Source organism: Pteropus alecto, unplaced genomic scaffold (assembly GCF_000325575.1).
Source record: "Pteropus alecto unplaced genomic scaffold, ASM32557v1 scaffold72, whole genome shotgun sequence".
Lineage (NCBI taxonomy): Eukaryota > Metazoa > Chordata > Mammalia > Chiroptera > Pteropodidae > Pteropus > Pteropus alecto.
In genome coordinates, this window is record NW_006436811.1 from 2,840,933 (window position 1) to 2,857,787 (window position 16,855).

Below are 16,855 nucleotides of genomic sequence, written 5' to 3' on the forward strand. Positions count from 1 at the left end.
GAGAATTGATTTGATTAGTCATATATCTGTGATTTGTTGTACTGTCCCTAGAATGGCTAAAACAATGCTCCATAAACTCACAGGATTTGAAGTCTTGGCTTGCCCAGCTTTTCACCTTGCCAGAGACTGCTTACATCTCATTCCATCAATTACTGCCCATAATGGCTACCGTGCCTCTTGTGCAGAAATCATAGGGCTTTCATTTGACACTAATCTTTTTGTTTCATATTACCTTTACATTCTGTATAATTTGCTGTCATCTGCATTAGTAACATTAAATAGTTTGGAAACTTTTTTTGTAATAACCTCCAAATGACCTTATATCCATGGAATAAATATTTAGAAAATATATCATGTGCATATAGCTATATGGTTAAGGAAGGTATCTCTGTTGATGCCATTCAGGAAATGAGCATTGGATGAGCTTGTTTAATATGAAAAACAAAACAGTGTCGTGTGGCCGACATGTGCCATTTCTGGAACTACATCTCCTCCATCTATATCAGCTTCCCAAACTTGCAAAGTAACTCCTAAACCTATTCATCTATAGTGTAAAATATTCTTTTACATACCTCCACCAAAGACACTGATAGAATCGGGATTTTGTAAAGTTTTTACAAAATGAAAGAGCACAATGCAGTAAGTAGTACTAAATGCAAGCAAATTTTGATGTTGAGATATCACTGAGATAGAGAGTAGGCATTCCTACGTTACTGTCCAGGCCAGAACCATCCCATAGGGCCCTTTTCTACAGTGATCTGGAGATAATGTGGTAGGCTCTTCTATGGCAAAACATAGTTCTAACTGTCTCTGTAAGTAAATAACATATGTTCCACATCTGGGTGGTATATTTGGGGGCTACTTCAGCTAACTTCCAATTTAGTCCCTTTAATCTCAAACTTGATTTTCTTTCAGCAATAGATTGACAGTTCTAATTATTTACATTATTTCTTCAGATTAACTCAATTTTGTCTTTGAATAAACGAGCTGCCAATAAAATCAATGAGCATTATCAGATTTAATTAGCTTTTGTAGGATTTATTTTGGTAACAAATAAAATGTCAATGAAAATTATTACTGTTTGACTTTTAAAAACTATATTTACATATTACACCCAAACTATGTGGACTTCTCCAATATTCAGAAGAGTTGAAATACTAAATTCATTTTAATGCCTTACTACAGAAAAAAAAATTCAAACATAACTAGTATAATATTACTGATAAATATATGGTAGCTACTTCCTATTTGAAGTTGATAGTTTTACAATAAAACTATAAGCAATAATCTGCTTGGGATTTCATAATTCTGTTTTTTGATTTCTGATTTAGAAGAAAAAAATGAATTTTCTAGTTCAGAAGGGAAAAAATCAGGCAGAGACCTCGAAGAAGATAAAGGCAATGCTCTGTTATCAACACAAATGCAAGAGCGTGATAACATGGATCATAAAAACAATGAAAATATTACAAATTGTTCACTGTTGAGATAGACTGAACCGTATGATGTACTTTGTAATTGTTTTTCTTGAGCTAATATTAATGATGATTGGTACCGTCTGAACATGTATCAACTGATGATATAAGGAAGTAGGCCAAATGGAGTTCATTGATAATAGGAAATCTGTCAAAGACTGATGTTTTCCTAACTAACAAAAGTTGTAGTTCTATTTTTAATACTAAAGCTGAAAAAAAAAAAAAAAAGCCTGAATCCAATGATCTAACTTTCAGATGAGAAAACTGAATTCTCAAGATGCTAAGTAAAGTTTTAGTAAAATTTGCATAGAAAATTAGAAAGCAATGTGTATAAAAGTTTTTAAAATGGGAAAATATAAGTTTTTATTTTTATAACTCCTATTGGTTTATTTTCTTTGGTAAAGCAATGCATAGTCACTTATAAAAATTATATTAAGCAAAGAATTAAAACTTTGTAAAAACATTAACTGTCACTATAATAGTGAGACTGCCACATTTCTAATTTTATGTAGAAATTGGTTAGTACAAACTCTAACACTCATGTGACTTCTACACCAATGTGTTTTTAAATGTATGTTTTACTAAGCTTAGCATATCCCGTCACTTGGTTCTAAATTAGCTTTCCAAACTGTCCATATTTCTACATTATTCAACTGTGGATTACATTTAGTTACATGATTGGTTATATCAATAAATTCATGATTTCCAAAAAAATTGTTTATATTTTAATCGATATATTTAATTAAGAAATGCTTTTATACATTTTATTCCTGAGATCTAAATGTTTGCCAAGTTTCAATTTTTCAGTTCACTTATATTATAGTAATTAGTTGGGAGATAGTTGCCTAAGTAGCCACAGAAAAATTGGAAAGATTTTTTTGGCATCAGTTTGATGGTTTTCACTGAAGCCTAACTGCAATTAAAATAGTACATTTTCTGACAGTAAAAATTTATCTTAAAAATACATTTGCACAAAAATGTGCAGGTAAGGCATTAATTGCATTATTTTTTCAAAATAACAAAGATTTTTCCATGAATATAATTTCAAAATTTTGAAATGACTTGCTCATATCTTATGAGTGAATTACTCATGTTTTAGAAACGATTAAGTTAAAAATAACTGTCTTACTTGAAATGTAAAGCCCAATTCTAAATTTTTCTGCTGTAATGAAAGGAAACCAAATTTTCAGGATACAAATTTTTCAATTTAAGAAAAAATTATATATTAAAAGCATTTTCAACGTTTATGTCATGATATTGATTCCTTGAAATACTGTGATAAATATTCATAAGGAAATGGACTTGCCCAAATCAGCACCATCTGGAGGTAAAAGCCAATTAAATCCAACATTTATTTTAGCCACAGTTTAACATCTATGTTCCATGTCTATGTTCAAGTTATGTCTTTTTGAAGGATGAAGGCTGGACATTCTTTTACAGAATATAATGACTCAAAATACTCCTTTTAAATAGATTCCTATATAAGTAGAACTTCATTTTTAGAGAACACTGTCTTTTAACTTGGGTTATTACTTAACATTATCAATGTGTGCCATTTTTAAAGTGATTTTTACTATAGCAAATATGTTAATTTCATATAGTTACAAAAATGAAGTTTTACTTGCAATTATATTTTATTAACACCTTTGCCTGTAGAAGAAGTGTGATTTTAAGGATAAAAAAGTATATTTCCCTCTAAATTAACCAAAGGATAAATTTAAACTTGGCATTCTTGTAATTAGAGTAATAGATCTTAGAATTTTATTGCCTACTGAAAGATCAAGTCTCCGGCACTAGTTAAAAAAAAAAAAGACTTTTAAAAATATATTTCAGAGAAATGATGACATCAATTTAAAACTTAACAGACATATAATACGTATATATATATAATACATATATATATTTTTAAATAAAGGAATTCCAAGGAAAAAAAACATTGTGTTTAAAATCCACTGGAATCTTTCAAAGCAAAGACAATGTCGTTCATCGTTTTTAATTATCATTTTCGAACACTGTTCCTAGATCACAGCAGTTACTCAATAGATGTCTGCTGAATCGCAGAATTCATGAAAAATAAAAAAGGTTAATTTGCATATATATCAGTAGGTTATATCGCAGTTCTTTGGCAGCAGAAAAATTTCATAGTTATATATCAGAGAATTCAAAAGAAAAAGGAATACACATTTAAATCTATAGAATATAACTCTGGAATAGGTTTTAGTAACCATTAAGGGTAATAGAATATGGTACAGTAGTCTAGTGATAAGGCTGAATGGATATGTCTAGTTGTCAGGCCTAAGCCCAAATAAGAGTTTAGTAGCTAGCAAAAATCCTTTACGTTGCTAAATGAGAAAATCGAGTGAATCCTGTTTACATGTGAAAGGTGCAGTACGAGAAATATAATTATCTTCATAGGACAAGTATTTGGTCATTGTCTGAACTGGAATTTGCATAAACTTTCTGAGATGCACAATTACCTTTGTATCTGAAGAGTTAATACAAGATACTATTGATATGGCAACATAAAATGGTGGCTATTTTAATTTACATATATACATACATATATTATATATATATGTACATATATAGTATACATGTAGATATACTCAATGCCATGAGAATGCAAAATATTACAAGTAAAACAATAAAATCAAACCTTTAAAGCACAATTCTTATTATTTAAAATGTGTTTAACACCCTCATTTTGCCTGATTATCTCCATGTTTGCCCTTGTAGTGGGAATAAGTAGAATTTATTGAAGATCTACTATATGCCATGCTATATTCTTTACAACAAGTCCATGAGGTGTGATACCCAAGGTAATTACCGCACTATGTCTCCACACTGCTCAGTATCTCAGTACGGTCAGATGGATATCATATCTTAGTATAAAATGAGCAGTAATCTAAAGGAAATCATGATATTTTGCCATGTTTTATCTGTTTACGTTTTTCCAAGCACAAAGAATGGGTTTTCTTGTTATTGTTTATTTCATTTTAAAGTCCTTTTTTCTTACTGAGCCACTGTGTATATATGAAATTAGATCCAAACCAAAAGGCCAATCCAAAAACAACTGAATTGCACTGAGGGTAGGAAAGATCAATAAAAAGTTAAAGTTTAATTTCTACAATCTAAGTCACAATGAGACCAATTGAAATTTGCCTATAACTACTTCTTAGTTGATAAAGTTAATTAAATTAATAACAAATCCCCACTACATTCTGCTCCAAATTCAAATCGTTAACTCCAAATTCAAATTGTTGATGATTTCAGCTCTTCCAACATAAGGCAAAGATTTTGGCTGCAGGGTATTACAAAAAAGTGCTTTTTAAGTACTATCATATTGTGTTCTGTTTTTATTTGTTGGGTCTCATTTCTGTTATTATGTCACCAACATACTCAAACATTAGAAATTTGCATATTCACACATTAAAAACTTACTTATAAACATAAATCATTTTCAATAAGAAAAATAATTTTTTAAAGAAGAGAAGAAACTGTTGGTATTTATATTTTTCCCATAAATATGATCAAATACTCCAAAGCATTTTAACTAGTTTGATTACACCATGGATGCCATGACTTCAATAGAGATGCTTTCTACTCTATGGAATAATTGGAAGCAAAAACCAGCAGGTTTAAAATGGCTCCAGCTGTGTTAAGTACGACTGTGAAACAGATTCACTGTCTTATATGTTGTTTTGTAATAGGAGTGATGTATAAGGTGAAAATCCCCAGACGGAAAGAGTTCCTATGAGTAATCAACAGGGACGTAAATTAATAACAAATACTAAAAGAAGTAGAATAATCTTAAAACACAACATGCAAATGAATATAGTGAAATCCTCAAAATGAAAGATGAAGCAATTATATAAATGTGAAACAATAGGAACTAAGATCAAAAGAAAATATAACATTCTATCTGCTGTACACTGATGCTATTACAAAGACCAACATTTCAGAAATCCTAAAGAACCCCAAAACAGTGCTTTATACCAAGAGCAAATTAATAGAGATAGCTTACTTATTAAAAAGATATAATAAAACTCAGATTCAGAAAAATCACCAAAAATAAAACAAAGAGAGCATGCATTAAATAAGGTCTCTCTGTCAGTGGTAAGTTGGACTCCTTAGACAAAAGAGGTGGATAAACAGGTAGTTGTTGTTTTTGTTTTGTTTTTTTGTCTTTTGTTGCTTTTTTTTTTTAAAGTGCCTACCATGGGCCAGACATTTGCATGTACCCATTTACCTGTTTATTTCACCTCTGAACAACCTTATGATATTAGTCATGGTGACATCTACTTTACAGGGTAGGAGAGCAAGGAGCAGTGCATTTAAATGATGTGCCCAATGTCACACAGCTTTTAAGCAGCAGTTTGTTGTCATTTTTTTTACTTCAAATATCAAACTACTTTTTATAGTCTCATTTTTTTCATCTGGAAAAGGAATTAAATAGGTCAAATAATCTCAAAGGTCTATTTGAGACTTGAGAAACTATGAGTTCTATTAAACATCAAATTTGTCTTTCTAAAATTAATACAGCAGCTAGACACTGCTTTAGTCATTATTCAATTATTATTTTGTTTCTTTTTATAGAATTCATATGTGATTCTAGGGTATTGTCTGGATGGCTCAAAAGTCTACTAAGGAAACTCTAATGCGATAACTTTTTTCCCTCCAAAACACCTGTCTCTATTAAGTAGATATCAAAGTAAATCTATTGAGCATTATGTTTAAAAGTAATCAATCAATGATCTAAGTGTTCAAAGGTTTAAGTAAACTTTTTAGATGAGGAGGCTTGGAAGAGAAGGAATCTGATCCTATTTATTTAGTTCCTTTTTCCTGTCCCATTATATCCTAATATGAAGAAAACTGTTAGGATGGGCAGAAATAGTGGTGTGCAAGAAATGAGGGAGAAAATGGAAACCACGGATATATCTGATCAAGTGATAGAAAAGAATATTTATGCACATTAGAATCAGCAGTTTTCTAATTATTTGCTACTCTCTCTCTCTCTCTCTCTCTCTGATCTAAATGCAGAAATCATTAGTCAAGACACTGATAAATGATATAAAGGTGTTAATTATATTTCACTATATAAAAAGTCAAAACGGCAAAATACAGAGTTGAAGAATGCTTGTACTTGTTCATCTATAGGCTAGGCGAGGTTAAGTGGATCTTCACTGGACCTCCAGAAATATAAATGATGGGGTGTCAGGGAGATCATCATTTCTTAGATGGGAGAGCACTGGGACTCCTCAGCCACAAAAGAAAAAAAAAAATCTTAAACCTAATTAGAACTTTGGTCATCAGGCTCTAGTCACCATAGAGGAAAACAGGGACAGTGGTTAAAGCCAGGCATTCAGAACTCTCTCCATATGTACTTTACTCATTTTGGCCCCTGTTACAGCAATACATCCAAATGAGCTTTTGCGAGTCATATGCTTACCACGCTTTCAAGTAATCTTATGCTCTAGAGATAGTTTGCTGGGAGGTAACTTGTGAAGAACAATTTTGGGTGCACTGAGTCTCCTTGTTTATAGGTTTTTAATAAATGGGCTGCAGTCCTTTCCAACACAAGTAATGAAGAAAATGCTTCAAACTTATATCTAGCTGAAGAAGAACATTTCACAAGTACAACTAGGACATGTATGGGTAAGAAATACCAGTCTAGAGGTTCCGTTCTAGACTGAAAAGCCACTGGCTTTAGCCAGGTGACTTTAAAACACACACACACACACACACACACACACACACACACACACACACACACCCCCTTCTGAATCTCAATTTCTACATAAGTTGACTAAGAATGGTAATGTCTTCTTCCTATGGTTATTATAGAAATCAATGGACATCTTATAGATATATAAAGCATGAGCTCTCAGGTTAGGTCAACATCTATTGAATGCCTACTAAGTTCACTCCTCTAGGCACTGTTGTAGGATTAGTACTGGAAATACAAAGATAAGTAAGACATAATCTCTTAATGTGAGGGACTTTCTTATATTCTCCCTAATTATTAAGCTTTAAGTTATGACATATCAGTATTCAATTTGAATGAGCTGCCATTTGAGACCAAAAGGTCATGAGGAACCAGGGCTGTGCTTTGAAGAATCCTGAATGTTTGCCTGGGGGTGACACTGCATGGGCTGGGAAGGATGCATAGCCCTGCCAATAACAGATGGTCCTGCAGGGCTAGTTTAAAACCTGAGAGGTACTGCTCCCAGTATCATCCAGAAGTCAATAACCCTTAGCTAAAGCAGAATTTAATTGTCTAAAACAGAGACTTTAGGTGTCAAAATAATTTTGTGTGATTATTCTCATTTTTTACAAAATCAGTCAGTGAATTCAACATATCTTGCTATTATTGCTCGGCACAAGATTTTGCTAAGACCAAGAATGAAACAAATTCATGTAAAACTAAAATATCCTAAGGATTGTGTCTATTTTTACTAGGGTTTAATGTAATTTTGATGCTCATTTCAATTTTTCAGCAAAAAAAAAATTATTTTTATAAAACTCACATCTTTTTTCATGTTGGAAATTTGAAGGGATTGGGAATGCACTGATACGTTATTAATCTATATAGCTAAATTTAACATTATTTCTTAACTTTGAAAACGGTATCAGTAAGAAAAATTGGATTTTAAATATTGCAAAGAAAATATATAGAGGTTAGCTATTTCTAGGAGGAGTACATTTGGGTATTTTATTTGACACTTTATTGACATTCCTGGGCAAAATATTTTGTTTCATATTTTGGTGAGGGAGAACAGGTATACGGAAATAATTTTTTATCATTTTAACATCTATCAAGAAACTAAGAAAGCAGCTGTATATTAAGTAACATAAATAAATATAGTCCACCTACTGAATGACAAGAAAGGCAGCAAAGAAAAGCTGCCAATCCAGGTGTGTTCACAGCTGACAAACAGAGGAAAGGCTATTGTGATTCTAGGCTTCCAATGTGAAAATTGGTTCAATGACATGAATATATGACACAGGAGGGCATCAACTCACAACTCAGAACTCACTCCATTTTGTCTCCATTTGTCACTTGCACCTTCTACAAAAAGTTACCTGCAGAATCCTGTGTAGCTATGTGTTTGAAAGTCCTCAGCATGCAGCTGTTATCACACAGAGGCACAGATTGGTTGCATCCTCCGAATCCAAAAAAGCACCAGTATTTTTTTTTTCTCTCTCTCAAGAAAAGATCTACTATGAAACTACTGTCAGCAGAAGACATTTTCTTCCTATAAAACATACGGCTTCATTTTATATATCCTTCTGTGTATCCATTCTTCTCCTCATTGAGGTTTGTTTAATGAGCAAAAAAATAAAAAACCTCATTCACTGTGAATTGCGGCTGCTATTATCTTGCACAAAAACTGTTTTGTTTTCAAAATCAATCATCTATGATGATTCTCAGCAAGCCCACTGTACCTACTGTGGACTGCACAGGGATTATATACTTCTTCTAGTAGGCAGAAATTCAGGATTTGTAAAGTCATTTAAAAATATGCATGGCTATTTCCACCAATTTATATCTAACAAGGCCAAAGACATGTAGCATTTAAGAACTGCGAGGTATTTTACTGAACATTGTCATGAAGGTAAATATATTGAAACTCTTGTATGTCTGAAATGAAATGCTATGCTACACATACACACTACAAATGGAGCAAAGATTACTTCTAAAAATACAGTCTGAGAAATGATTCAAAGTAATCCCTATGAGGATCAAAGCACTCACTTAGTAGCCAGCCCTCTTCATTATGGTAATGCTATAGTTTAATAGATACGTAAGGTTTTAATCTGATTTACATTTCGTAGAGAGTCTATACATACAACTGAGAGTTTTTTCTCAGGAGACCAGATTATAGGCATCAGAGGTACTACAGGTAAGTATGAGAGGGCCTGCATTTTCCACCTTGAATGGCTAGAATCATCAAAGAGCAAATCTGTTCATTCTAAAGCAATTTTTGCAATTTTTATTCTTTCAGACACATCCAGTGTTTCTGTATTTGGAGAAAATAGGCAAGACTAATTCTCTAGGCTATAAATCACTCTAATGTGGAGGGAAATGTGTTAGCTAGTTGTATTACAAAGCTTTTACTTCATATTTAATAGGCACCTGCAATACCAGCATTATACAAAGCTCTCTACTTTGCAAATCTTTAAAACCCCACTTAATTTTCAGCACTGATTTCCTGCAATCTAAGAGCTTATGAAGGGTTCACTGTGTTCATACAGATCTTTGCAAAATGTGCCAGAACTTCCCTGTCTGTGATGGCATTCATTTAGAGGTGAATCCCAAATTTCTATCACAGGCATGCTTATTTCCAACTAAAATAAATATTCTTAGAATGAAAGCTAAAGATTAGGAGGAGATAAAAGGAAGCAAAGTAACTAGCACTAGGAGAGATATATGCAAATATCAGCTCAATGACAATTCTTTATACCATTTACAATTGAAGCTTAAAGACCCAAAGACTCTGCAATCCATTAGTTTCTCAATATCCTGGAAGAGATTAGAGTATTTCTTAATCAACTGCTAACAGACCGAAAAAGGCCACAGACTGTATAAAAACAAAGTAGTATAATATGAAAATGTAGAGATGGTCAGATAGAAAGACAAACTGTGGAATAATGTTAAAGTATATTATACAAACATGGTAAAATTGACCATATTTCTGTTATTTCCTGAAGCCCACATAATTAAAAAGCTATATAAATTTGTGAGTGGTGAGGCTGTAGTAGACTTCTTTCAATAAAAGATGAGTCAATTTCATATATTTTCTCAAGGAATTCCAGAATAATTAATGTAAAATGACTAGAAAGTATCAATCAAGTATGCTTCAAAGAGCTTCCCTGTGCTTATATTTATACAACTTCCAGCTGTACAGGTGGTCTCAAGTCCATCAGTTTAAATGTGATATGTGCTTATGGCATTGTAATTAATCAAAGTGTTAAAGATTATGGGAAAATATTTTCACATCATTTAATAAGTACATAAAAACAGATCCCTAATGAATACCTTTGAATTCTGAATGCCTCAGAAAATTTTGACACTATTCTAGTCTATAGGAGACAAATTGTGTATGAGACAAAAACATGAGTGAGAGATTAAATATGGGTTGTTTTCCTAGGTTTTTACTGCTATCACTCTTTATTGTTAAGGAAGTATAGTTGTTTAACCTATTTAGGAATGTCACATTTTAATGAATTTTGGCTTAGGGAAAAAAAAAGAATATAAATCAAAACCAAAACGTCAATCATGGTAATATACCTTTCTTGTTCTATGTTTCTGATGACTGGCAGCCCAAAAGGTTTGTATCAAACAAAAGCAAAAAGCCTGTGTTCCTTTCCACATGAAATCTTTGACAGATTTAACAGCTTTCTGAAATAACTGATGAAATCTTAAACAGCAAAGTATATCTTCTTATGTACATGGGAGATTACATTTCTACATTTGGATTTGCTTCGGTGATGTGATGCAGATTTGAGGAGTGCTAACTGTTAAAAAGGTCACAGCACATTGGCATAATTACTTACTAAGTGGCTGACTCCTTTGCCTCCAGATACTGAAAACTTTAGAGCAAGCCTTTTGCTGACTTGCATTCCCACATTCTCAACTAATACCTGGCCTGAGATTAGATCATAATTCAACAAATCTGATGCATATTTTAGGACCCTGGTATGTTACAAATTCTTGAAAATATATTAAACGTAAAATCAGCAGTCAAAAAATCAGAAACCCATATTAAATAATTCTTGCTTATTTTCCAACTATGCTAAATATATAACATATAAACTGACTTATTAATATTAGCAAGAGACTAATTTATAGTTTTAATAAAGGATCCTCTTCTAGAAAACACCAGACTAAATTCAAAGAAAACTTACTCCAAGGATTTTAAGTAGAAGTGGTAAACAATTCAGCAGACTCACAGGTTTCTTTTCGTCTTTTTTAACTATACGCAAGCTAAGAGTTCAACTCTGGCAAAGTCAAACTGAGAAAACACTAAAAAGAGCAATAGAGTTGACATGGCCTCAAATCCTGTACACACTCAGTCTGGTGCTACTAGACCAGCACAACCACTGTAGTGTTTAGCATTTGGTAGATTTCTGCATTTCCCCCCAGCCAAAAAAGTTTAGAAGTTGAAAATCTAAATAATAAAAAACAAATAAAAAGAATTGTGGACATATAACTTAGGAGAAACTATGATCTAAAGGTATCACTTTCATACTTCAACACTATCACATAAAATAATGTACTGCCAAAGAACTCATTAAGATGCCATTTCTAATATTTTGGGTGTCATTTATAGCCATTCAATATGAAAATGAATCTTTAAGGGTCAAAATAATTTACAATTGGTTATAAAGAAATCTGATTTCAGATTTGAGGTTTTGTATTAAGTCTAAATTCTATTGTACTATTCACATATTTTAATTTGTGCTATTATGAGAAACTAAATTACAACTTGAAATATTTAACTAATAAGGCTATGCATATATCATAAGACTAAAACATATTATTTCAAGTACAGTATTTACAAGGTAATTGTAATGATGCCAAACCTGGTCTGTGACACCTTAAGGATGACTCACTTGAAACTCAGGGAACATCAGTTTACGGTGTGTCTATATATAGAATTAATTGCAACAAAATTTAGAAAACAAGATAATAGAATATTTTAACTGCAGAAATTATTTTCTCTATGTTAGCAAATGTTCAGGAATCTGTAGGCATTTCTATGCTTAATACAGTGGTGACATCATTTCTATCCTCAAGGTTATAGCAATAAATGCTAAACTGTACCTTAAATGTTATAGCTCAGGTGTATCATGCTGAAAAACACATCAAATATTTGTCTCAGGAGGAAAGGTAGCCAGTTTGAATGGCTGGCCCGTTCTCATTTCAAATTTCTGAAACTTTATCCAAAGAGTATCTTCTACTTCATCAGCTGAGTTCATGATTATAGAGCACTTAGCCAAAGGGAAGAAGTAGAAATAAAATTCACAACTGATAACGTTTTAAATATAATTCTCATTTTGGGGAGCAATTTTTCTCCACCTGCCACTTGCACTCTACCGTCACAATACACTGCAAAATTTAGTAGTTTAAAATATTGTAAAGTTTTTTGTTAGCCTCACATTACTTAACATTTTCCTCCTTCATTTTCAACTGCATTTTTCTTTCTCACAGTTCTAAATAGCAATTCTATGACTATCTTGCATATTTTACATGACATAACAGCATTTCAATTGTGGTTGTAATGGGATTACTCAAAAATGAAAAGTAATCATAAATGTAATATAGTATCTCTAAATGATTGGGAATAGAAGCAATTCCCTTTATACTATAAAAGTATATGTATATACTTGAGTACAGACAGCATGCATACATATTTTCAATGTATAATTTGTTCAATATATACACAAATGTTTTTACGAATAAATACTCTAGATTGTGAAAAGTTAAAGTAAGGATGTTTAAGCTCTAAAATATGCACTTCATTTAGAAAATCAAACATGACTGTTTACCCAGAACCAAACTCTAGTGCAACTATCACAGATTGTTTTATAACTAGAAGAAGTTGTCAAATGTAAATAGGTCACTTTTTATTCTTTAACATTTTCATTTATACCTCCACAAAAAACCACACTGGGGCCAAGAAAATTAATTCCCCAAAGCTGTCAACTGGTTGGGAAACAGCAATAAACAGCTTACTATAGAGCCTCCAGCTACAATAAACGGCTGTCAATAAGTGAGCTAAGAACTGGGCTGTGGAAAAACAGGTCCTCTGGAAACGGTAATCTGAAAGAGAAGGAGCTAAACAGCATCTTGTTCCGACATGCTGAGGCGATGGTTCTCAAAGTGAGGTCCCTGAAACAGCAGCATCAGCAACACCTAGGGTCTTGTCAATGAAAATGTTCAGGCTGGACCTCAGTGGTATTGAATCAGAACCTCTGGGAATGGGGCCCAAAAACCCAATTCCAGGTGATTCTGACAAATCCTAAAATTTGAGAACTTAATATCGTCTTTTGAAAATCACGTCCATTAAGAACATCTTTACCTTTTAGAGAAAATATACAAATGAGCTTTATCATTTAAAGCCCCACTGGAATTGATTATACTGTCATCCTCTTAATCCTATAATGGAACTTGCTTATTTATGAATAAATATCAAGGCATGATCTTGCTTTGAAAAAATGAAATTTCATTCAATCTCTGAATGCAAGGGTACTTCAAGAAGTTCATAAAAACAATTTGGTGACAGATTTGTTATACTCAAGGAAAATGAAAGATTAGTAAAATAGAGTAGTTCAAGTTTACTTGTTTCACACGTCCTTTGTAGGGTTACACAAAGGAAAATAACAGGGGTGGAAATAAGACAAAATAAGAATCAATGCACTACAAGAAAATTTATGGTGTAAAAGTCAGACATTATGTTTTCGCTATACAGATAATACAAATTAACAATATTTAAATTTAGTAACCCTTACTCAAGAATCTTGCATCTTACCCACACATCAACTAGCACCATAAAGTGAAAGTTGATAGCAACCTGTGCCCATTCAACTAAAAATCTTCATAGATTAGATGCTAGTTTATAAATTTTGTTGTAATAAACCCTACCATTTAAAACTGTGCAGCTTCATGAGCACATTTAGTGTAAAAGCCACTGGTTGGAGTAAATTATTTTTACTTTTTAGTTGAACTAGAAAATCTTCAGATAACAATCATATAGTTAAGTGGGAAAAAATTAAAAGGGTAGTATATAATTTATGTCCTCACTCATAGAAAATATGCCTCTTTATACTAAAATTGTACATATTGCTATCACTATCACCTCTCCTTACTCTCAGTATTCTTTTTCTCCAACATCGCAATGTTTTTCTTTCTCAGTATGAAAACTTCTAAAAGGTATAAGCAAAGCCATGACAATAGCTCTTTATCATAATAGTGAATGATAGCAACATTTTAACATCAAAATGCCTACAAGAAGAACTGCACAGTGACACATGGTCTCAAGGAATGTCTAAATTGCACTTTAGTTCCAGTTAGAGAATTACTCAGCATCCATTTCAAAAATTACATCATACGAACAAGTATTCTTATGACTAAGCCTCAACAAAAGAACTTTGCTAAAATGCACTTAACATTTATGTCACTGTACTATATATAGTTTCAACTTTTGGGGAGAAGTCAAAAAAAGTAGGTCTGTACACAATGCTAATAATACCTACCACACTTACTTGAAAAGAAAGATGGTGTGAGAAGAATATAAGATTGTTGTTTTAAAACAAATTTCAAGTTTTGTATGAAAAGTTTTAAATTATCTTAGTTTTTTCAAGATAGTATGCAAATCATAAAATATCATCAGTATATTGTGAGTGACCACATTAAAATAATAGAGGCATTTTCTTTCTTTTCATTAAAATAGCAACTTTATATTTAAATCCATTTAGTTTCATAAATTATTTAGTTTCTTTACCTTGATTGACTATTTAGCAACTTTTATAAGCTTTCAGTGAGCTCTGAAATGTTCTATATTTTAAAACTTCAGCCTCTTTTAAAAAGCTAATGAAGTTAACATGAAAATAAGTCATTCCTACTTTCACTTATAACTTCACATTTTTCCTCTAGAACTTCTATACTGACTTTAATTTTTTTCATTCTGTGCATTCAGCCTCCAAGTACAGGTAATTTTAAATTGTTCTAGATATTTAATTTTTTCTTTTAAAAATGTAGATTTAGTTGTATAATCACAGACATTACATTTAATGTTCTGGGAGTATCCACGTGCTTCACTGTCAAAATTATTTGTATAAATATCTTATTACCACGAAACCTTAAAGTCACTCCAGAACAATAAAACACTAGATGGTGAGAGGGAAATTAAATTTCAGTAAGGCATTCAACTTCACCCCACCCTCACCAAAAAACAAGAAAAGGGAAAACTGTTGAGTTTTTAATCCACAACTGTTAATACTGCCTGCGAATTTATTTTGCTTTACTGGATTTTCTGAAATCTATATGTTCCTAATTTTCAACAAATTCAGACGGGCCACCACCACAGAAGGACTTAGTACCAACAAAGGTCGAAGTTGGATTACAAAATCCAGGAAAGGTGGTGTGGTGAGAGCTAATCACAAAAGAGCAAGCAAATGAACTGAAATGCTAGTTGCTCCAGAGCAACTGTCATTAAATAAAAGGTATCTTTGGCTGTAGTACCAGCTTGATCACTCCCTCCCCCTTTGCCTTGATCCTGCGGGATTGGCACCAGGCCAGCACAAGCGACATGATACCCTAGTGCCATCTACAGGCTCTTATTGACACTCAAATTTCGTGGCAACAGACAAGCACCAGTGAAATAAATTAGACAGCGCTGCATTTAAATCTTTATTAACAAGGACTTATTAGACCTAAGAAAAACTAATTCTGGATTTGGTTGAAATGAGTTTCTCAGCCTCTTAATCCCTCTTCATATGGCATATTTCACAGTTTAAAATGAGTTATGACAGATCACTTATGCATTACTAAGATGAGAGAATATTTACAATGGATTCATTCTTTTCTGTATAAATCAGTTATATCAAGGAGAAAGCATTACTTCTTTTTTTTTTTTTTTTCTTTGAAAGAGTACTTTGGCCATTGTGGACAATCTGCAAACTTTGCTATTCAATACCCAATTTACTATATTACAATAAAATCATCTGAAATCAAAGAGAAGACTTCCTGTATGGCTTAGGTGCAATCTATCAACAATCATGTGCTTCACAGCTGATGTACATTTAATATTCTACTATCTTGTTTAGAGACTAAAAAAAAATTAACCCCTTTAGCAACCACAGCTCCAGCATAATTACAGTCAGACCTTCAAACACCATTTAAAAACTTGAGATTTGAAGGTGACTTTTTAGATCAAAAGGTAATGTGAAAATCTTGAAGCAGTCAATTTGGAAAGCCCAGGAGCAGAATTTGGCATATCAGGACAGGTTTTCTTCTTCAGCAAACACTATCTTGGGACATTTTGGAATAATTTCCTCTTTTCATCTTTTGCCATTTGAAAGAAACTGGTAAGTTAAATAAATTCTCAGAACTCAGAAATTTCAAAGCTGTTCTAAAAATTCTTGACTGAGCCCCAGAGGAATAGAAAAGGGGTCAAGTTTTTTTTTTCCCTCTTTGTAACTAAGCTAAAGTTAGACCAAAACAATAGACACACTGGCACGTTAATACTGGTTGACTGGGCACTTGTATGCAGTACTTATAGACCAGTAAAAGTGCTCGTTTACCTGTCTGGTGTGTAAGGGGCCCTTTGTCTTGAAGCCTCCTTGGGAACTGCACTCTGAGGCACTGAAGTGATCTG

General features: G+C 32.5%; 1 protein-coding gene across 1 annotated transcript in view; it reads right to left on the reverse strand.

Moving 5' to 3' along the window:
• Positions 1 to 16,855, reverse strand: part of PCDH9 (protocadherin 9) — an 809,303-nt gene that overhangs the window by 787,564 nt on the left and 4,884 nt on the right. Inside the window, 1 exon segment of the mRNA XM_015590877.2 lies at positions 16,782 to 16,855. This exon segment is cut by the window's right edge and continues 10 nt beyond it. Coding sequence (XP_015446363.1) covers positions 16,782 to 16,855 — 74 coding nt within the window.